This window comes from Strigops habroptila, chromosome 8 (genome assembly GCF_004027225.2).
Source record: "Strigops habroptila isolate Jane chromosome 8, bStrHab1.2.pri, whole genome shotgun sequence".
Taxonomy (NCBI): Eukaryota; Metazoa; Chordata; class Aves; order Psittaciformes; family Psittacidae; genus Strigops; species Strigops habroptila.
In genome coordinates, this window is record NC_044284.2 from 18,542,830 (window position 1) to 18,565,118 (window position 22,289).

The 22,289-nt window shown below is 38.8% G+C and overlaps 1 protein-coding gene across 10 annotated transcripts in view; it reads right to left on the minus strand.

Moving 5' to 3' along the window:
- The window catches only part of DOCK10 (dedicator of cytokinesis 10), a 160,975-nt gene that overhangs the window by 15,681 nt on the left and 123,005 nt on the right, over window positions 1-22,289 (minus strand). For 6 of the 10 annotated variants that reach the window (XM_030494631.1, XM_030494626.1, XM_030494623.1 and 3 more), the window contains exons 28-47: window positions 21,936-22,082; window positions 19,957-20,040; window positions 17,099-17,195; window positions 15,710-15,754; window positions 15,061-15,236; window positions 14,812-14,928; window positions 13,717-13,828; window positions 12,879-13,000; window positions 12,679-12,793; window positions 12,445-12,511; window positions 11,672-11,719; window positions 10,900-11,001; window positions 8,587-8,711; window positions 7,775-7,887; window positions 6,917-7,054; window positions 5,181-5,363; window positions 4,513-4,623; window positions 2,883-3,098; window positions 2,112-2,169; window positions 1,689-1,787 (exon numbers count right to left, since the gene is read on the minus strand). In XM_030494631.1, the coding sequence (XP_030350491.1) occupies window positions 1,689-1,787; window positions 2,112-2,169; window positions 2,883-3,098; window positions 4,513-4,623; window positions 5,181-5,363; window positions 6,917-7,054; window positions 7,775-7,887; window positions 8,587-8,711; window positions 10,900-11,001; window positions 11,672-11,719; window positions 12,445-12,511; window positions 12,679-12,793; window positions 12,879-13,000; window positions 13,717-13,828; window positions 14,812-14,928; window positions 15,061-15,236; window positions 15,710-15,754; window positions 17,099-17,195; window positions 19,957-20,040; window positions 21,936-22,082 (2,275 nt within the window). The remainder of the gene's footprint in view (window positions 1-1,688; window positions 1,788-2,111; window positions 2,170-2,882; window positions 3,099-4,512; window positions 4,624-5,180; window positions 5,364-6,916; window positions 7,055-7,774; window positions 7,888-8,586; window positions 8,712-10,899; window positions 11,002-11,671; window positions 11,720-12,444; window positions 12,512-12,678; window positions 12,794-12,878; window positions 13,001-13,716; window positions 13,829-14,811; window positions 14,929-15,060; window positions 15,237-15,709; window positions 15,755-17,098; window positions 17,196-19,956; window positions 20,041-21,935; window positions 22,083-22,289) is intronic. The other 4 variants (XM_030494630.1, XM_030494629.1, XM_030494625.1 and 1 more) reach the window with 3 other exon arrangements.

Consider the following 22,289-nt stretch of genomic DNA (forward strand, 5'->3'; position numbering starts at 1 on the left):
AATTAATGTGTGAATAACCAGATCATTAAAAAAGCTATTGGATGCAATTAAAACAGATCTGATTTTATTTGATTGGATTAGTTACTTTTTTCGCAGCCCAAGTGGTAAGAAGCACAAATGGAACTGACTGAATTTATGAGACTATTACACATTTTCACTATGTTATAAATCCATTTGTCCAGGCAAAGGGTAACTATAACATTTTCCTGATGCAATCTTATTCCTCTCTATGGCATTTTGGTTTCTGAGCTGTACAGTGCTAGCAGCCTTTGCAAAACCACCTGTGCAATGCTCGTCTATACTGGAATTAATAAGCAGGCTGAGGTGAGATAATTTATACTCATGAAACCAGCGCCGTAACTCCCGGCCTGACCCACAGGCGCTCAATGCTACATGCTGGGACCTGCACTTGTGCCACCCATCAGGTTTCCTAAAGGAGAGGGGCACAGTTACCCAGGGATTGCTGCACCCAATGGGGAGATGCCCGCTCTGGAGCACAGTGTGCCTTTACCAGGCTTGAGGACACCCTGGCAGCAGGGTGACCACAGCCCTAAGTGAAAAATTCTCTTGCAGAAAGCTCGGGACAGTGGCAGAAGCAGTCAAATGGGAAAACTCGCAAGGATTAAAACTGAGTTTACACCTAGTACTTGCTAAGCTGGGGCCTTATTAGTGCAATGGTTGCAGAAGGAACAACTCACACAGGCATTGCACATTACAGATCAGGTAGAGTTTGATCCACAACGGTTTTACTACCACTCTTGAACAGAGAGGGTAAACATGTCAGTGGAGGCGATGAACTCCTAACACAACTTGTATTCAATTTCAAAGCAGGAAAATGCTACTAAGGCACATTAAAAAAGCTAACCTTTACACATGGAAAGAGGGGCTCCATCCTCTTTGTCAAGTTTTGAAAATCATTTAGATTTAAAGTAACCCGTGAGTTCTTTGCTCCACCTCCTGTGATCTGTTACTCATGTGAAGTATTTTACCGCTAGTGAACCATCTCCAAAATACTGTTCTTCACAGAAAGCTTCCTTGTAAAAGGATGCATTTTTTCATCTCACTCACTGACACTTCCAGGTGTACTGGAGAACTATGGTCTTTTCAAAAGTAAGTTTTCTCTTCCCCAGATATTTGCCCTTGCCCCTAGAAGTTGGTCTTTGTGAAAATTGCTAAAATATCTCATGCTAATAATTACTTTGAAATACACATTTCATAAACTAAATAACCATTGGCATAGATGCATTTAAAAATAAAAGACTGTGGTTTATTTCTCTAATAAGCATCACAGATTAAAAAAAAAAATCCTTATCTGCATTAAGTTACATATGAATAACCAGATATTAACTCCACTCCCCTGCCCCCCAGCTTTGGATAGTCCAGGAATTGGACATGGATTGGCATGTTAAACATCAATTGACCCGAGAGGGATTGCCAGTGAAGAGCAGGCTGTGCTCTTGCTGAAAAAGCCCTTACCAGAGACATTCTGAACAACTCATCAAACCAGCCAAAGAGCATCAGGAAAATAACATATGTTTCCGATGTTACTTGCTTGCTGTTATGGCCATCAACATGCACTATAAATATTTTTGCTTTGGTAGATATTTTTCCAGATCAATTGCAGAACAGTAATTTGAATCCCTAATTATGTTATTTGACCCATAAACAGGCACGGTTAGAGCACTCACTTCCTCCATTGTGAGTTGTTAGTAACACATTACTATCAGAGACTTGACCATCTTCCAGGAGCATACGTGAGGTACAAATCTTTTCCATTTTCCAGTAACCTATGATAGTGTAAGATGGTATTAGTATACTGCTACTGGTATGTGTTAATACATGCATATTTAATAATGACAGACTAACAAGTGAAGCATTCTCTTTTAGCACTAGCTCACTAAACATTTAAATTACACTCAACACAGAACATACACTTTTACTGTTCCAGAGCTAAGACTAGCATTTATGATATATTTTAAAAATAAAATATTTGGGAAGAATTCAAGCAGCTTTAAGAGTGTTTTATACGTAAGGCAAGCAGGACAGCCAAAAATTATTTTCAACAACAATGTTTATAAATACATAGTTGATTTTGAATATGTTGGTCTTACCCTTTCTTTTCAGGTACTCTGCAATGAGGGCAGCGATATGAATATAGCACATAGCAGCCTGTAATGAGAGACCAAAATACCTGTATATATTAAAGTACACTGTATGACTGACAGCATACATGTGATAAGGAGCATACACTTTCATCACTGTCAAGTCATGCTGCAGAAAAGGGAAGGCAAAATTAATAGAATCATTTAAGAAAATAAAGGGCTAATGATGAAATCCTTCTTGAGTGTTAATTTCACTAAGTGTCTTATATAAAAGCATAGATTTTCTCAAGAAAGACTACTGAGTAAATGAGATATACCTGGGTTATGCACTGGAGTTTTGCCTCAACCATTTATGTTTGGATGAAAAGGACAACATGTTTTAAACAAAGCTCTTCTCCTACACCATAATGGGGGAGAAGAAAATCCTTTATGTAAGTTATGCACTGCTCATAACCTCATCTACACTACAGCTACTGTGCTTAACCTGTTAGGGCTAAGCAGCAGAGATGCTAACTTGATATTGACCACAGCTTCCCCGTCAGACATTTTCAAGTCTTCCTCAAGCATGCATCAGGTAGCCATGATGAGACAAACTGGGATAATGAGCACATCACCTCTCTAGGCATTTTTCAAAAAACCTGTCTTCCTCCAATTTCAAGTATATGAGAGACACTGTATGATTCCCTTAAATCACTACTGTTATCTGTCTTTCAAAGCTTTTTTTATCATAACTTTTCAGACTAAAGACAAATGGATTTCCTATTCATTCATTTACATTACCTCCGATAAATCTCCATTTCTTGCGTGAATCTTGGCCATGCTTTCAAGCCATGTCCTACGTAATTCAGGTGTGCTGGCATATGAATTTGCTAGGCTGTACTGAAGATCCACAAGCATCTCAGGGTCCTTCTCATGCTCCTTCATCTGAGCTGTGGCCATCAAAACTGTTCTGATGCGTTTGGTCAGATCCTTCACCTCTGCTGGGAAATTAACGTTCTTTGGGAAAGATAAGCAGTACATCACTAAAACCATCTGAAGAGCCACATGCAGCACCCCTGAACCAGCCGAAGTACTGCTTATGGAAGACCTTCTTTCCCTTCCCTAATTCAGCAGGCTTTGAAGCAGAGTCACAGTTCCACATTACATACATAGTGTACACAAATACTTGACTTTTTTTACTGATGTGTCATGGGACCTACAAGATATCCCAGTCAGTCAGCTGTACCTGTGTGTATGCAACAACTCTGCTGAAGTCAGCAAACTGAAACATTTGGTCCGTGGTTGCTTACTGGATCCAGGACTGGATTCTTGTGCACATTCAGCTGATGAACAGCACCAGGCGCTATAAATAGTTCTGCTTAACTACACTCACAGCATGTTTCACTGCAGAGAATAAAGCACAACAGTCTGGCTCCTAGCCTTCTCACACTGTGCAAGGTGAGTCCTTGTATTACTCACATTGGCTGTTCTCAACATATTTAACTCAGCTCTGCAGTTTCCCTTTTTCAGACAGGAAATGAAATATATTTCTACTTTCAGACTTTTTTCCCCTCATTCCCTTTGTTTAAAAGTAAAAACATCCAGAAAAATTATATGAAACTAAATGCTCCCTCCCTACAACACACAGAGATGAGCATGCTACAGAAGCAGTGTGACTGACTGCAATGCTGGAAAATCAAAGCTGGACTTTGAAAACAAGGTAACAATTGTAACTGCACCTTATTAAGTAAGACATCAAATTACTTGTGCCAATCACCTACCAATTTGCTTACACTAACTTTATTATTAACCTCAGTGGAAATACCCTATAGTCACCTTCAGGGAAAGAAAAACACATCTAAAATATAAAATTCAAAATGCATGCTGACAAATGTTTAGACAGGAATCATAAAAATTAAAGACTAGAATCCTTTTCAACACCTTTACTACAGACAATGAATATAATAGCAACGGTAACTAATCTAAGAGCCAAATGCCTTTTTCAGGGGGTTAGCAAGCTGTTACAAAACCCAACTGTTGTGCATGTTTTTGCTACACATTTACTGAACAGACTCAAAAAAAAAGACAGTTTGTAGATTAAAAACTGTCTGTCAGCTGCAATTGTTTCATTAGCCACAATGCATGATATCTTCTCTGATGTCAGGCAAATAAACAAAACAAGCAGTGAATAACAATTGACACAATTTTCAAATAAAAAAATCACTTTTTTGTTTTAAAAATTATTGTCAGTTATTAGCTTCTGGGTCACAAGCATTTTCATGCATTTCAGGCTGCCTGAGAAAGGCACACTATGAATCCATTCATCACTAATAAAAGCCAGCAAATTTATTCCTCTGCTCCTCTCAAACTTGCTCCTCTGAAATTGTTGACCTTTTGCAAGAGGTAGTGATTGACAAAAAATGTTTCTTACTTTCATCTGCTTGTCTCCATTAGCAAAGTTATTTATAATTGCAAGTGAATGTTGAAAACGAGATCCGCCAATCCCTGCATCCGCTATCAGCTGGCTCACTGCTTTGATGAGCTGCACAGGAGGAACAAACACAGGGTGCGTTTAGTAAATAAAATAAAAGTTTCTGAATAGTTTTTAATCCCTGTTTTAATGTCTTGATGTATCAGGCAGAGATGCACTTTTATAATTGTGTTAAGAAGATAACCTATACAAACACAAGGGCTATGAGTAATCTTTCCAATGTTTGTAGTTGCTCATTTTGCAATGTAAGCGCATTGATACTGGACTTCACATTTCTGTAACTATACTGTCAGATTCTGTTTAGTTCCTTCATCAGCTATATTCTCACTGCTGTAAGCAGTGCATATGAATAAAGAATAGCCATTTATCTGGCTATGTGGCTACATTCACAGCTGTTGTCTCTCCCTGGAACAGAGCTGAGCAGCCCAAGAACAGCAGAGAATCCAGCCCAATGTCTTCAGACTTGGCAGGAAAATCAAGCTGCCAAAGACACTTGCCTGAAGACTCCAAAAGAATTACTTTGCCACAGTGCATAAAAATAATAGTGGCACAAACCAATGCAGCAAACCAGTATCAGCTAAATACTGATGATCACACAGTTCACTTACCTGTAGATGGGATCTCACTATTGATTTCTGCTTGTTAAATTCGAAGTTCTTTCTCATGAAAAAATAAAGAAGAGCAGATGCCTCTGTCTGAGTCAAACGTGACCTATGGTTGCAACACTTCAGGATTTCATAGCAGAGTGAACCACAGAGATCTGCTTGTCCTTGGAAGAATGCTGATGGGAACTATTGAAAAAAAGTATGTTCAGCACTACTCTCAGGCCTTGGTACAGTTATTCAATACTTTTTTCTGTTAAGATGTCAGTAAAAACAACTCTCTCTCTCATACTAACTCACACTAGGGTTTATTGAAAAAATTAGCTACCAGTTAAACATAATCCTATGTGCAAATTAAGATTAAGAACCACACACAGGTTTTCATACAAACACCATACGCAATGTTAACAAACTGGCCTCCAGGAAATCCAGACAGCAGCTGGCACACAGCAAGCATAAAAGCAGAGCAGCCTGTCTGCAAGGAATGCAGAATAGCTAAGCAGGAAAAGTGTGTGGCATTCTGCACTACTATAAAATGTGTTCAGGAGAAAGAAAACACTTTGAGTAGCAAGGTCAGCAAACTTCCAGTGGTCAAGGGTTTGAACAGCAGGAGACAACAGAGAGTGAAGGATGGCTTTCCAAATATACCTACTATTTATCAGTAGGGTGAATGTAACAGAAGACAGACTGAGGAGAGGTGGAAGATATACATCTTGGCTACAGATCTCAAGTACTGCCCGAGAGGTTCTGCTGCAGGAACCACAGATCCCTGTTCCCACAGAACACTGAAGAGAGAATTCAATCCTGAGAGATACAGGGCGAATGAAAGGGGTGATCCTGGATATTCATTCATCCTCCTCCTCTTCTGTTCCTGACTGTCTGGTATGTAATTTAAAGCTGTCTGTGGATGTTTTACTTTGTATTTCCTCCACATCCTCAAGCTATGTTACTGAGAGATGCATTTCCCCTGAGGTAGCAACCAGAAGGAGGCCACATGGTTTAAACTGATCTACACTGTTGCACTTGATAGAAACATCTGGGAGATCAGGCCAGCCTTGCTTATTCTCATATCCTCACAGCAATGGTTACCAGTGTGCTACATTTTGCTTGGTTTTAAGAGGATCTCATCTAAGTCCATGACTTGGAAGTTGTGCAGCCTTTGTGGTTGGCATAAAGTGTCTAATTGCCTGTGATCACCGATATATGATGTGATGCAATCAAATAAACAGTTTGACATAAAAGCATGTTTTTGCCTAAAAACTCTTCTATGTTGAAAACAAAGTATTCTAAAACTGGATTAGTTTGGATGAACTTTTGGTGATGTGTATGGAATACTCTCCTGCTAGCTTCTCTGGGGACAGCTTAATCATTTGCTGCTAGATTTTGCAACCCAGATATCTGCAATGAAGACCATGGACCTCTAGGGTTTCAAGCCTTCTTCCACAGGTGGTGAAAGCATGAAAGCCAATGATGTAGCCAGACAACACAGACCTGGACACTACTTATCTATTTACTTTACAAGTTCCACTTTGTCAGTAAATTTTTCATTTTCCAAAACAGAACTGATTTTTCAGATAGTGTGAACTTCTCACTTTTAATCAACAATAAATCAGAAGATCTTTGCCAGGAATGAGCATTAATACAGTGAAGATCAGAACTCTTCCAAAGTACTCAACTGTCCTCAAGCTGCACTTGCTATAACATATTCATAGGTTAGACTAACAGAATAAAACCACAGTTACCTTGCCTACAAACAGCCGCAGGGCAGCAAAGACATGCTTGAGAGCTGCTGCTGACTGGTTAATTTGCAAAAAGAGCATGTGTGTGTCAAAGACTTTCTTCATCAATGCATTCTGGCAATCAGATTGCTGGAGCTGCCTCTGAAAAGTTCACAGACAAGACAGGACATTCTGGTCATTCAAGTGAATAAACAGAAGGATATGCTGGACTTTACATCGGGGTGTTCCTAGGGAAATCCTTTTTCAGTGCAAAATTTCTGCAGACGACGCATTCCCAGCTTGCTGTAAACTCTTTTTACTTGCATTTTTCCCAAGGACAGCACTTCCCTATGCCTGTACTCCTACTTGTGGATGTTAGAGTAGATTTAAGGGCTAGGGTGGCAGAAAAGAGACATTAAATCCAAAAGGAGCTGCCTGCTGTATTGTAGCTGTGAGACCTTCAGCAAATCATCTGGGCCAGTATTTGTAGAGCAATTTTAAAGCGGCAGAGGATCACCTACTGACTATATAGATGATAAGCAGTTTGGAAATCTTTTGTCTAACATCTCCGAAATCTAGTGGGATAAGCATGGTTCAGATAAGGTGACACATCAGTAGATGCATGACAGTTCCATGCAGAGCAGGGCTGTACATAGCCCTGGATAGGCAGGATGGTCTTCATCCACATCCTTCTACTCAGTTTGGGTAATACAAATCAATTCCTTCATAAAATACCTTTTCGGAGCACTGACATATCAGATTTTCCTATCCTACTGTTTCAGGCGTTTCAAGTTTTCTGTGTTCCTGCTCCCCCCGGCCTTGCTTCCACCACATACCCCACATGACACTAGTTCAAGCAGAAAATGAAACAGCAAAACAAACCTGGTGATTCAGAGTGTAAAGACATAACAGGTCAAGGATTGTGAGGGAAACTTCTGTAGCAATGTTCGCCTCTGTGTCTACATACTGTACAATGTCTGTTTCATTGGAGCTGCCTGCAACATATAAAAGGCAAGATGACAAACAGCCTTCTGAGTGGAGTTAAAGATGATTAATTCTGCAATCTAATCATTAAGTCTCAGCAGAGTAGAGGTGGGGTCCCAACAGTACATTTAACCACAGAGGTATTTGGAAGAAAACGGCTCGCAGGAGATGAACGGGGCAGGAATTTGAGTCAACTTTCACTAGCTGCACCAGGGATGTGAACATATTCTTTCTTTGTTTCTGTTTGTCCTCAAAGGAGGAGAGAAAGCTAATTGGAAAGTGAGATAGATGACTTCAATCTCATAATTTAAGGAATCTTTGGTCATGAAAAGTTCACTTTTGTTGCTAGATCTAATAAATGTAACATTTCAGCCAGTGTATTTCTGCTTGCACAGCAAGGTGCATAATCATCGATGCAAGAGATGCTGGGAAAGGGGAAATAAAAGGTCATTAAAAGTATTTAAATGTCAGGTTATCATAATTAATTTTGTTTCTAAATGAACTTTGACAAAATTTAAGTTCATATTTCTTAGTCTCCTAAAAAAAAAAAAAAAAAAAAAAGCAGAATCTGCATAAGCAGCAGCTCTGTTTATGTTTAGGCTCTTCTCTTCAGGCTTTCATTGGCACTCATGACAACAGATTTAATTGCATAGAGCCTGATCCAAACCCCACAGAACTCCAGAGAGAAGTAAATACTTTTTTGTACTTACTTGCAGTGCTGCTATCTATCATCTGCAAGAGTTTGGGGTTAGAAAGTGCATTTTTGCCACGGATTATTGGTAATGTTTGAGATCTGTGATGCTTGTGGCCATCGTGACTAGAAGTAGAATGCATCCTGAAATAAAAAGATACTATTAAAAAACAGAAACAAAGAATAAACTATAATGTCTATGCAGAATTTTCCCATGTCAGTTAGAATTTTCTCTAGTACTTTTCAAAGGCTAAGTTAAACAAACCAATGCAAATCTTTTCAGACAAACAAAGATGAAGAAGAAAGTCAGTGAGGTAGACAAAACAAACAGATGTGCTGTGATTTCTTCAGATCACAGGAGACAAACACTCATTGGGCACTGAAAAAAAGCATCAGATTAAATAGCTGGCTGATGTTTAGAAAACTGCCTTTGGGTGAGGAGAAACTGAGATGAGTTCTTTCAACTCAGAATACAAGAAAAATATATCCTGCTCAAGCAAGAACTGATGCAGCTTCTATGAGGGGAATAAAATGATGACAAACTGACAAGGACAGTTAAAATGTGAGCGTGCCTATGTGTGTGATCTTTTAACCCTTTTTGATGATGGCAAACACACCATTAATTAATAATGCGAAGCTTAGAAATAAAATACCAGTGCTGATCATAATTCTTGAAAGTATTTTGAATTTTTCACCACTACAGAATTCAGTAAGATTTAACATCTCTCAGAATTCAGGTCACTTATTAAAATACAGTTGTATTTAATTTAAAAAACCCCTATAGCTTCCTAATTTTGCATAATTCAAAAATATTCTAAGACCAAATTACTTCCTGCACCTAGCTAAATCCTCTTTTCTGCTGGCTATTTTTACAATAATAATTTTAGATTAAGTTCCCAGCACAGGTACGGAATTGATGGCCAGACTTTTGCCAGCCATCATGATAAAATCTTCCAATGGTCACAGTGGAAGAATTTGGATGCATATCCTGGCAAACTAATAAACTAATGGATTTGGAACTTGTGAAAATTTGACCCCAACGTGGTTTTTTGTGGTGGTGTTTGGTTTTTGTTTTGGTTCGTTATTTTTTTGCAGGGGGATGAAAGTCTGGTTTCATATGAACATTTCAGAAAACTGAAATACATAAATGTACGTGCAAGTTAGAGATGATCGCCGGCAACAACTCTCAACTCATGATTAAAAACCGCTCTGTATTACAACAGGACAAACAAATAGCCATTTCGACTGCGAATGGTGATCTGTGAGAGGGTAAAGTGTGAAGGCCCTGAAGACAGCAGAAATGTGACTATTTTCTGGATTGCCACCATGTTAGCTCATGTGCAAAGGTGCAACAAAACAACAGTCTCCTTTAGGCTGCTTGCCAGTTCCAGCTGGGGTAATGAAATTAGTGCTGCTCCTTGAAAGCTGCCCAGGAGAGGAACAAAGAAAGAACTATGGCAGAGAAAGCATCATTTTCCCCCTTTGTTCCATTCCAAGATGCATGCTTATAATGGCGAGCATATTCTAGCTCTATGTAAATGATACAAACTCATGAGGGAGAGCGACTTTCTCACCATGCTCTTAAATACAACCACAACCTGCACAGAGTCAGAAGTTCGCTTTCTCTCTAGAGTTTTACATTATTAATGTGAAAAGGATCCCACTTTCCCCTAAAAGGAACAAAAATATTATTAAAGATGTGCTGCACCTGCAGCTTATTACCATGTTGTCCATGAAAATTATTAGATCTCGCTAGGAAGATGGAGGGAAAAAAAAACCCCAGGAAAGAAAGATTCTCTAACTGGCAACATGAACGTAACAGTACAGGACTATGCTACACTTAGCAGCATGGAAGTAAGAAGATGGGTGTCAAGCAAACCTACTCGCAAGTTTGACTTTCTGTTGCTAGATACTTCCCACTCCACAGCCCCACATTACTGGGGAGGAACTGTAAGTGTATCCATAGATATTCACCCCTAAAGCAGTAAGATTCCATGAAAGCATAACATTGCAGGAATATGAACTTCAAGTTGGGGAAAACTGTGGATTATCTTTCAGATAGCAATCTGAGCTGAAACCAACAGCTACTGTTTCTGCCATACTTAACAATATTGACAGTAATTTAGGATTTTTCTGAACATAACACTTTAAACAACAGCTTACAAGTCAAGTTGAAGGGACTTAATTCTTTTATGGGTTTTAGGGCTTCAGGGGCTTTGAAATATACATATTGCGTCAACAGCTTTTCAGTCAACACTGTGACAGTATACAAGGGCTGGAGGATGACAACATAGTTTGTGGTTTTACAGGAGTTAATAATACATGTCATTACCATTGTGAGAGCAGACCCGATGCCTGGCCAGAGGAATTTGAACCTTTAAGGGTTCCATTATTCTGGGTGGCCTGAACAAACTTAAAAGCAGCAGCAATTTTCCTGTTAAGAGAAAATAACTGTTAATCTGTTATGGAATGTGACATTCATTTGCCATGCCTCTGAAGAATAAATATAGGCCTGACAAAACCTGCAGTGGAGCATGAACTGGTTCATCCGGTGACCTTTCGTTTTTCCACAGTATGACATATAGGCAAGTTCACAGTGGTAACATTACATTAAGAATGAAACATCAACTGAGACAAAGTGTTTGCATTTCACATTTCACAGCTGGAACACAATCTCACACTTTTTCAGAGAATGGGTAGAGACAGAAGATTTTTTTTTTTCGTAATTACTGCGGAACATTTATCTAGGACCGTTAAAACTGTTCTTTCCGTTATATTGGAAAATACAATGTTCAAGTTCTTTTCTTTGGCATATGCACAGAAATATGGTTGAGAATGGCCCAGTATTTTGGGTTATAAATGCAATGGTGGTTATCATATCATCTCATGCAATTAATTTTTTGCACAGGTATGTACTCAGATGTCCAGAACATCATGATAACATTGTTTGCAAAAAAACAAAAACAAAGCATACATTGGCTTCAGTGTGTTAGACTGATGCTTTCAGGAGAAAACTGATAGATACACTGTTAACCTCAGTTAAGCCTAATATAATGCAGTAACATTTAAATACTGTAACATACTGTCTATAACCAGAGAATTACCTTACAATATTGCGCTTTCCTAGATATCTGAAATTTTGCAGACAAACCCTGAAAGATAAAACAACATATTTTATGTCTATTAATGGCTTCCTAATTACGAAAATATTCTGAATTTAGTGCCTTGAAGAGACCTGTGGCATATGCACCTCTTAGTAAGCAAACATAATGGAATGCAGCAATTCCCAGCCTAGGGATGCACAAGATGTAGCACTACTTCCCACACCTTTGTTCCCTTGCTTCATGGTTGAAGATTCCTGCTTGGTGAGAAGGCAAAGGCAAAGACTTGGCTGCAAAAGCATTGCTTCTTCACCAGCTGGAGTTAAATAACTTGCATTCAACTTACAAAATGGTGAGGAAATTCTGAAAACAGCTACCTGCATGGATTCTGCAGACATGCATAGACTGGATTGAGCAAATCACCCTGGAGATGTGAAGAGGAGGTAATCCTACATTATTACAAAGCTTTCCTTATAGTTTGCAAGTTTTGGAAAGCTAAAATACTTCTCTAATGGGAATAAAATCTCAACTCCAAATGGGAAAGTTACTATGAAAATCTCTTTCAGGAGGAACACCAGAAGCATTATGCTCCCTGTTCTTGAAAATGACCAGCGTACTGGAGGATAGTGTTTCAATACAATTTCAGAAGATAATAATCTAAGATACAAGACCTAGCTCAGCCTATTCCAACTATGTGGATAAACCTAAAACCAAATTATTTGCAGCAGTCATTTAGAACATTATCATTTAACATAAAATCCACAAAGTGAACTTACTCTAAAATGCTGAAAAAGTCTGTTATTTCTGAGAATGGCGCTCGCAACCAGTAGGTAATCAGTGCATCTAAAAGGAGATATTAAAATATATTATGTATCTGTTACAGGGAACTAAACTTGACCCAAAGCTTGTAAAATACACTCATAATTATTCTGATTTTGTATTTGTTCGGCTTCAGCATTCACAATACTTTACAACAAAGTAAATTAGGCAGTGAATGCCTATCTTCTTACCTTCTGAAATGGTTTTCATAATGTGAAGGAAACACATAAGAAGGCTTCTAGTTTCAGCTTGATCCAACTTGTCAAAACGAAGAGTTGATCCAATCAAAGACAAAGGTCTCATGATCTGTTGAATTGACAGCAAAGGGCCTTGATAAGAATAGTGATAGGTTTTTACCTCTAGTAACCGTTTTCAACATTTGCACATGTACCTTTTCACACGTGTCAGTTCTCTCACTGTTTTTTTCATTGGTACTTGGGTTAGATTCAAGACTTGCTAAGGAAGCTCTGGAGTCAGCATGGTTTGCTGCAGAGATAGCTATTGATGAAAAGGCTGTAAATGAAAGTCACAGCAAACATGCTAAACTAAAACATTTATGGATACAAAAACTAACAAGACAAATGGAAAACTTAAAATGTGTCACATGCTGGATTGATACCAGTGCTTTGAACTTCCAATAGCAAAGCTATTGATGGGTTGTTTAGTACTGAAAACATGAAACAAGTTGAAGTAAAATGATTCAATTTGCTGTTATTCATGGCATTAAAATGGTCTGCTGCATTCTGTAAGGCCTGACCTAAAGCCACAAAAATCAGTGGGAAGATGCCCATTCACTTCCTTGAATTTTGAACTAGGGTTTGGAGGAAATGAACAAAGTTGTATTTCTACCCGTCCATTAAGCCTGGAAAAACTAAGAATACTTTTCCTCCGAGAGACTTCAAGAGTTTTCAGGAGAAACCTTGGAAGTATTCTTATGTCAGGCAGAGACTGCAAGGATGAACTCAGGCACAGGGATTTGTGAGAGCCTGAATACTGGCATCATTCCAAAGCAGGAGAGTAAGTGAAGCAGTGGAAGAGCAGCAGCTTCACTAGAGAAATAAAAATCAATCCAAAAATACCCAAAGGGAAGAGAAACATTCTGTACCATGTTTCCCTGAATATCGTATAAAATGGGTTAATGATATCCTCCATGAATACTAAGCAGAAAGCACGATGGATTGAGATACACAGAAATCTACCTGTGTGCATGTTCAATCTGTCATTTATACCTGCTATAGAGTTCAGAACATCTTTGGAAAATGACGTGTCCACAGAGTTTGCATGTTTCATTGCTGTCTGGCTCTGAAATCCTCCGGCTGTGCTCAAGTCATCCCTAGATCCCTGTATTTTGAAAGAAACAGAACTAACTCCAGTAAATGATATCACTCATAACTTTCACAATGACAGCACACCCAACAGGCTTTTCTTAGACACTGAGCTTGAAAACCTACTTTCAGTTGTTTAGGTATGACAGCCTTAAAAGATAAAGGCTTGCCATAACACACCAAATATTTACTTGCAACATGAAACCCTCTCATAATTGAAGTTGTAAAGGATAGATTGAGTCTAACTGCTTCTTGAACAACTAGCACAGCATTGGGAAAGGACCATTAATTGCCATTAGCAATGATCAGATGAAACAGGCTCGTTTGCTGGAAGGATTGAAAGACACAACACCCTAGCAGAAATCTGTTTCTAGTTTTTAAAGCAGGGCTATGATTATAACACATCTAGCCTATTAAGAAATAAACAAACATGCTCCTCTGCACGTGCAGTTTATACAGACATTTTCTCTGGTGGTAAAGGTAAAGCTACTCGTATGCATTCCTTCTGCTTCCTGGTATAGTTCATGGCCCCTCTGTTGTACGAGTAAAACTGCTTGTGGGTTCATGATGTAACCCCACAAAGATTCTGTGAGTGATGAGAGTTTTCCTTTACAACAAAAGGTCTCCCAGCCACCTGCCAAGGGACTGACCTGAGGACAGGGTCCTCAGCCCCCACCTGCAGCACCAGGGTAGACCTACCGGACAGACAGGCAAACCTCTAAATTTGAGTTTCCAGCCCCAGGACAGCCAGTGTCCTGGGTCTATTCCAGACTCACAGTCTGTATCTCCTACCAGTACAGACTCCTGGGGCCCTGCAGGTGCTCTGCAAATTGAGACCTTCCAAATTAAACATTGTGGGTGCAAACAAATCAGCATTTTCAGAAATTCATTTTGTTTGCTAATTTGTGACCAGCATAAACTTGGACCTCTTCCCACCAGATTGACTGGGTCAGACCTGAGTTTGATTGTTTCTGTGTTCTGAAAAATCACATGCATTACCTGATTGGAAGTATTGATATTGAAAAGAAACATATCCTTCATGTAAATCCTTGGCATATTATCGAGAAGCATTCCATAGAGTGGCATGTACAGGTTTGCTATTTGTGCTTGTTTTGCCTAAAAAATAAAAGATACAATATAATCCCGAAGAAACTAGTTAGTGCATACTAGTGGCTAAGGCAGTTTCATATATGTTTAGTGACTGTATGAACAAGCAAATGAAAATGAATATGCAAACAGTTTCTTTACCGGCTCTGCGTATCGATCATCAAACGAATGCTTTGCCATTAAGTTTTTAAGCACAGCCAAAGCCAAGTGCCTAATATCCTGGTCTTCTTGCAAGGCAAAACCAACCTCCCGCAGCAGGACTCCGATTAGGAAATGTTTACGGCAAAATTCGTTGGTCAATGTGTACTCAGGAATATCTTGGAACAGAATGGACAAGAATGATTGAATTATTATGTAGGTCACATACCACTCCCCCCAGTTTTCCATTTTTTCAATAACTATTGATTTAATCCACTGTTAAATCTTGATTTTCTCATCTGACTCCTCATTCTACTCCCTCACTTGCTAGAATGAATTAATCTAATACTATTTCTCAAAATTATGTAGTTTTTACAACTTAATAAAAATACAATTTATATACACATTCCCATATGTGAATCTCAAGCGTTTTGCACATAATAAGACTATTCACTTCTTTGAGGCACAGAGTCCAAATTGTTATTCCCATATTCTACCTGAAAGAGTTCTAAACCACAGAGATCTAGACCAATTCCACTTTGGAAAATGCCAAATAACTTTTGCCTGAATTTGCTACAGGCAGCAGGCTAAGGAAATCTTAAAGCTCCTGATGCACAATTCTGCTTGCTGATAGCAGTCATTTTGTTCATACCTGATGTTCGATATTCCTGTGTTGATTCTGAAGGCGTCACAAGGTCTTCATTTTTCATAAATATAAACAAAAATAGGTAAAAATCATGCATAGTTTTTACTTATTAATTGTAAAAATATATTTGCTTTATATATTTTTTTTTAAATTTTACTTGAATTGAACAGCTTGAATTAAACTGTCTAAGCAAGCTATGAACATCAAACTGAACTCAGTTTTTGATGCTGACAACTGAAGCAAAAAAGAGACAAGGGCCCATAGTTTGAGAGATGATTCTGCCTTTCACTGGAAGATACCTTCCACTCTCAGCAGCTTAAAGGATCATTCCCAAGTGGACTCCCCAGAGCCCATGGAAAATTGTCAGAACTGGGAATTGTGCCCAGGGTTGAAATCCCAGTGCCTTTGAAAACAAGAGGAAGAGCACCCAGTACTGTCCACTTGCCACAATTATTCTGCATTGAAATCCATTATTTCAAACATTTTTGAAATAATGGATTTCAATGCAGAAGATGGAATGCACAGTGGCTGCTGGCTTTGGGGCACGGGCAAAGTGGATTCACTCCTGTGGCAGAGCATAGACAAAACCTGTTCTTGCAAAATATGGGTTACACACAGTATCCTATGCCTTGAGAAGCAGCTTATTATTAACTCTCCAAATACTGAAATGGGCCTCTCTTGCCTCACTGTTGGAGGTAAAATGTCACATGTGGTAAGCACATAAAACTCAGGCTTGCCAGAGGCCAAGAAAGTAAATGCAGTTGGAAGAAAAGGTCTATTGCATGGGACCTCTCTGCCAGTCTGAGTCTCTGGAGGCAAAAGATCTTTAAGGTCCCTTCCAACTCTAACCATTCTAAGATTTCTAAAATAAAAAGTACCCAAGGCTGATTATCTGAGAGGTGGATGTTTCCAAACATGCTGCATGTCCAGTTCAGATCTTCCCCACAAACAAGAGGCTGTCACATGGACACATCCCAACAGTAGCAGTAAAGCCTGTTCTTATGTAGTAAAATTTCACAATGCCCTTATCACTGCCTCAGCTTCTTTGCATTCCTGCTGTACCTGTTTAACCCCTTCCCTAGCACACCACCTCCCACGCCTACTGCAGCTTTAGTAACCAGTCCTCATAAATAGCCCAGGTCATTCACTTCAAATCTTCCAGCAAAAGTATCACCTCCCACTGCCTAAATGGGCTGTCAGGGGTTGTATTTATTTACAGGCATACTGAAATGATGTTATTTTTATCACGCTGCTTAAATGCCACACCTGAAAGGCCATTTGGGGCTTCTGTGCCTGATGTGCAGACATAATGCTTCAGAGAATTAATTGTTATCTTCTCTTTGAACCCCTGATATTTCATCACTGTACAAAAACCCTTTCACGGTGGCATCTTACCAGGAATGTTTGAAGACCTTATGGGTAGGCACAGAGGAATAAAGTGCTCGTGGTGACAGACTTCTTGGAGAAAGTCAAACTTGAACTGATGTAAAATCTGAAAATCACAACAGACAATGGCTCAGTTCACATTAAAACAGGGAAAATAGCAGGAAAGAACTGCACTACTTATCCTTACCTGAAAATTCATACTCACACCCAATAATGAAAACCTATGACTTGTTATGTCAAGCTGTGTGAATAATAAACATCTGGGTTTCACCTCTGTTGTCAAACTTTCCACAGCCAAACAAGCTTTATGGTTTGCTTAAATATGTTTTTCATTGAAGATGTACTCATAAATATAGGCTTGATCCAAATTAAATATATAAGGTATATTTAAAGCTACACTGGGTCTTTTGATGGTATATACTATAGCATATTATGATTGCAAAATATCTTCTCCAGGTTACATAAATTTGGGTCCAACATAATTATTATGTCTTTCTTCCCCTAATCCCCTTCTTTCTTTTATCTTCTTCTTTGTTTTTTGGTCAACCAAAATGCCGCTTATTGATTGTGGTGCAAACTTCCTCTAATTGATGCCAGTGAGTTCCAGCTCTGAGGGATTTGGGTGTTACATAGTTTTGGTATCATTTCCTTGATATCTCCCTCCCAAGAAGCCATCCATGATCTTTTGTGGAGCCTTGCAGCTACCTCAGGAATTTATTATTCCCACTATAATGATGTGCCACTGAGATACAAAGTTAATACATGACATCCTGTAAAAAATTTTTATTTCTGCCTTCTCAGCTCACTGCTCTCAGAAAGCAGTAATTCAGGACTACCAGTGCGATGCTGCATCAATTTAGGTCAAACATTTGCCCTAGCATTGGAAAGTTCTTGTAATGGTCTTTTATTTGCCCTGTGTTTAAGTCTGTCAGCCCCTAAAGTTCAACTGTAGCATTTCTGTTGCCGCCATCAGGGGCCAGGATACCTGGAACACACACTTCTCAGACTCTACCAAGTGGTGGATGGCAGGGAATTTTTCCCTGAAATGTTTTATTGCACTGCAATACCTCATCAGGAAGACAGCTGGACACGCAATTCAGGGTCTAACGGCAAATGAAGAAATGAAGCACCTGAAATGTGTTTCCAAGAGGAACTGTGACATTTTGAAGAAACACAACAATGAACTGAATTCTAATGACGTATTTCAACGTTGAATAAATATTTCTCAAAACAATGTTTAAATGTCAAAATATGGAACACTATGAGGGATATGTTTATGAAACAGAAATTATAGTGCTTCATTCACAATTATAATAAATTCAAACTGCAATGTTATAGACTGATATACCCACAAACTGGGGGCAATATTCACTGCTAAAGCGAACATTGCAATATTCACTGTTAAATTTTCTGGAGAGAGGTCAGATTGCATTATCATCTTTTTGATACATAAACAATCCAGCTAAAGAAGCAAAAGACACACAGAAAGAAAACTTGCAGCACAGTGAAATGACTGACTTGCTTAGGAGTCTGACTGAAAATGAAAACAATGTAAGGCCTCTCTCTCCTTGAGGTCAGAAATGTCTGATTCTATTTTGTGGCTGTTGTTTTCAAGTGCTGCAAAGCCTGTTCCAGTGGTATGTTTGTCTCAGCTCTGCAGTGATTCTGCTTCTACACATGCTGACAAGTGGCTCTGGAGTGATGCTGGGTGGCTGACAATGCTCAGGCACTCACTGCCAAGGACGTGCCAAGTTCTGCTCTGCACGTTGACTAGTCTCAGGCTTTTCCACTGGCCATTAACTGCCTTTTTTAATTGAATGTCTGTTTTATGGTTGAACGTATTTAGGGAAGTTCGAAACATGGAAACATTTTCAGATTGCATAAAATTATTTAGAATTATGGACTTCAGGCTATGACATTAATACTGAAAGACTCCATTCTACATCTGGTCAAGAGATAAGGTGAAAGATCTGAGTGCAGCATGAAGCTGGCTTTACTAAAAAGCAAAACAGACCTGAAGCAACCTTGCTCATTACCTGCAAATTCCCAGATCGTCGCTGAAGAATTACAAAAAGTTAATGGACAAAAGTTTTGTAAGCTTTTTGGGGAAAGATAAGTCATTCAAAGCGCATACCTTGAATAAATTCTGTTATCTATCATCTTATATGCTCAGAAACCCAGTCACGGAAGAGAAAAAGCCTGTGATTCATCCTTATGGATGAAGAGTAAAGGAGTAAAGCTGAACAATCTGGGGACCTCTTGCAGTTAAAAATTTATTGCTCAAACTGTATCACTGATTATTATAGGTATTATAGAAGAAATTCAGGCTACAGGGAATTCTCCTCATAGCAAGCATAAACTAATTTGGAGCAGAATGGCTTTCTTGCATTATCAATGAGATAAGAGCATACCGTACATTCACAGTAACAGAGAGATTACATTCTCATTTGAATTTACACAATGGTAACTTGTTCATATGCTCTCACTTTAATCTCCCCAAAGAAAATGACTGCCAATTGCTGCTGATATTTATAGACCAAACCACAAGTTTACTTTCCAAAGAATCAAAGCTTAAATTCAGCCTTTTGCATGCTTTGGTGTGAGCAGTCTTTGCAGAGTTTGCTCTCCCAGGACTCAGTGAGTAGTTGTTTGGACACGAATATTTACTCCCAGAAAAGGGGATAGATGGCTCAAAACCAAGAGGCTTTAGCACATATTTACAGTGAATGTTTTCACTGACTTGAGTTCTGAGCATCATGAAGCCATGGAATAGATCATAAATAGTTTCAATACAAAAATATTCTGCTAGCAAGTCACATTGGAAAAAAACCCCAAAATCAACAAAACCAAACAAATCAGAACTATACCTTGCTGTCTCCTGTTCCAAACATACTTATATAATTGTTGACCATCTTGAACACAAATCCACGATCCATAAATGTAAAGCAGCGCTAAGGGGGGAAAAAAAGAGAATTACTATTTTATAGCCAAAATAGCAGTATGTGGCCTCACTTACCTGGCTGTTTGCCTTGTGTCACCTGTAAACTTAAATCATTTGCACAGGTGAAGTTAGTCTTATAACCTGAAAATGTGGTGAATCTGGCTTGATCTTTCATTTTCACTGTCTACAGTCTAAAATAACTGTCACAGTGTACAGTGCATTAGGAGAAAGATCACCTACTGAAAGTTATCTTTGTATTGCAACACTCAATCACTAGAGGTGGTATGTGACAGCTGACCCAAGTATTTCCTTCAGTGACAGAGCTGTGACTCTTGAGGAATCAATTCAGCCACAATACTTGCTGCCTATGAGTTACATTATCTCTCTGGGAGCAAACGGGCCACTAGATTACTTCATGATGAGAACACTGCTCTTGCTGACTGATGGGGCTAAATAGCCAGAAGTTGCAAAGGTTTTCGAGGGCCTTTGTGCTACAGTTACTGACATTTTTTCTTGCAAAGTTAGCCTATCAGATAGGGAAAGCAATCTTGAATTCCCCCCTTCCCTGGTGTTCCTGAACTCTGTAAAGAAGTCCTGAGCCTTCTGCCACACAGCATTCAAACAAGGCTGCTGCAATTCCAGCCTGGAGAAAGCCGTAGCATCTCTAACCTATGTAATTCTTTCTGGCAGACTAGTCAAAAAGAAATTAAAATACAGCCATAAGCCACAACATATGATGAATCATTACTGTTCTTCTGAGTTTAGCTGAGTAACACACAAAAATAGCATGCAAATCTGCAACAGCTCCCCAGGTGTAACACCACACAACTACTGACTAAGCCTGTCCATCTATGCTCCTGCCTCAAACTAGCATTATCTTCCACATGATGTAACACTATGGATAGATACAGCTTAACGTCAGTATGCCAACAGCAACTAGAGCTTCCATATGGTATCAGCAACAGACGCCAACAGTGGACAGCAAGTTTACAATTTATTTCACCTATATGTGAAAGGAGAAAAATCCACCTTCAGTTTGTGGCTGTTTTCCCTATAACCTCACAGGAACATTTTATTGGTGGAATACTGCTCTCTCCGAATGCTGTGCTTCAATTTGTCATAAAAGATTTGTGCCTGAGTTTCAGTGTGTAATATATACAATGTTCTGTACATCAGTAACGCGCATCACTCCATTAATGGAAAAGCGTGTGTGTGTTCAGTTTAAATCTAGATTAAGTATCTGCCCACACAACTTACTGAATGGCAATTTTCCCGAGCTCCACAGCTAAATCAATGCTTGGAAAATAAAAACAATTGAGAAATACTAGGACAGAACCACAAAATGCAACTCCTTTTAGTGACTTTTTCCAAAGTCACTAAATACACATGTATTTTTTGTCATATTTGGCATATGAAAGGGCATTACAGAGTTAAAAAGGTAGGTTATAGTATTTCACAGAATACTTGCAATTTGCTTATTCTGGTTTGTAAAAGCTGCCCACTCTGGTAGTGATTAGTAAATATTAATCCACTCACAGTCATTCAGAGATACAGTATTTAAAGAAAAAATAGTAGCTCAACTGTAACTACAGTTTTGTTTCTTATCAAACTTTTACCCATTTGAATGCAATGTAAGAATATGCAAAATTTGAAAACTTGGGCTTTTTCAGAGAACAGATATAAATTAACCAGAATTGCTTTAAAGGAGACTTATATAAAGCTTTTGCATTCTCAAAGACCTAAATGCATAGAAAAAACTGAACTACGGGTAAACACTTAGTTTGTAAATTGAGCCATCATTCACTCGGAATTGTGTTTATTCCCTTTGACTAGAGTAGAATAGTCTTAAGTTTGCATTCTGTATAGGGAAATAAGTGCATATGCTGTAACGACAGAACATCTCACCTTGAGAAATTTGGCAGTGCTGTAGTTTGCATTCCTGGTTTCTTCAAGAGCATCTTTGTACTTCCAAAAAACATGATCTGCTAAGACCATCACAAGTATATCCAGCTCAGTTTGAAATGATTCTGGAAACCTCTGAGTTCGAGAAACCTAAGCAGAGAACAGATCATCACTTGAGACCATACAATGCTGCACATTAAACCTGAAAATACGTTCAGGCCAAGAATAAAGACAATAAAACACACATCTATCAAGGAAAATATTCCTAGATTTCCATGGATCTATTCCAAGTATAAACCCCAAAAGACAGAAAGTAGTAAATCTTCAGATTCCAGCACAAGTACACCAAGAGCATCT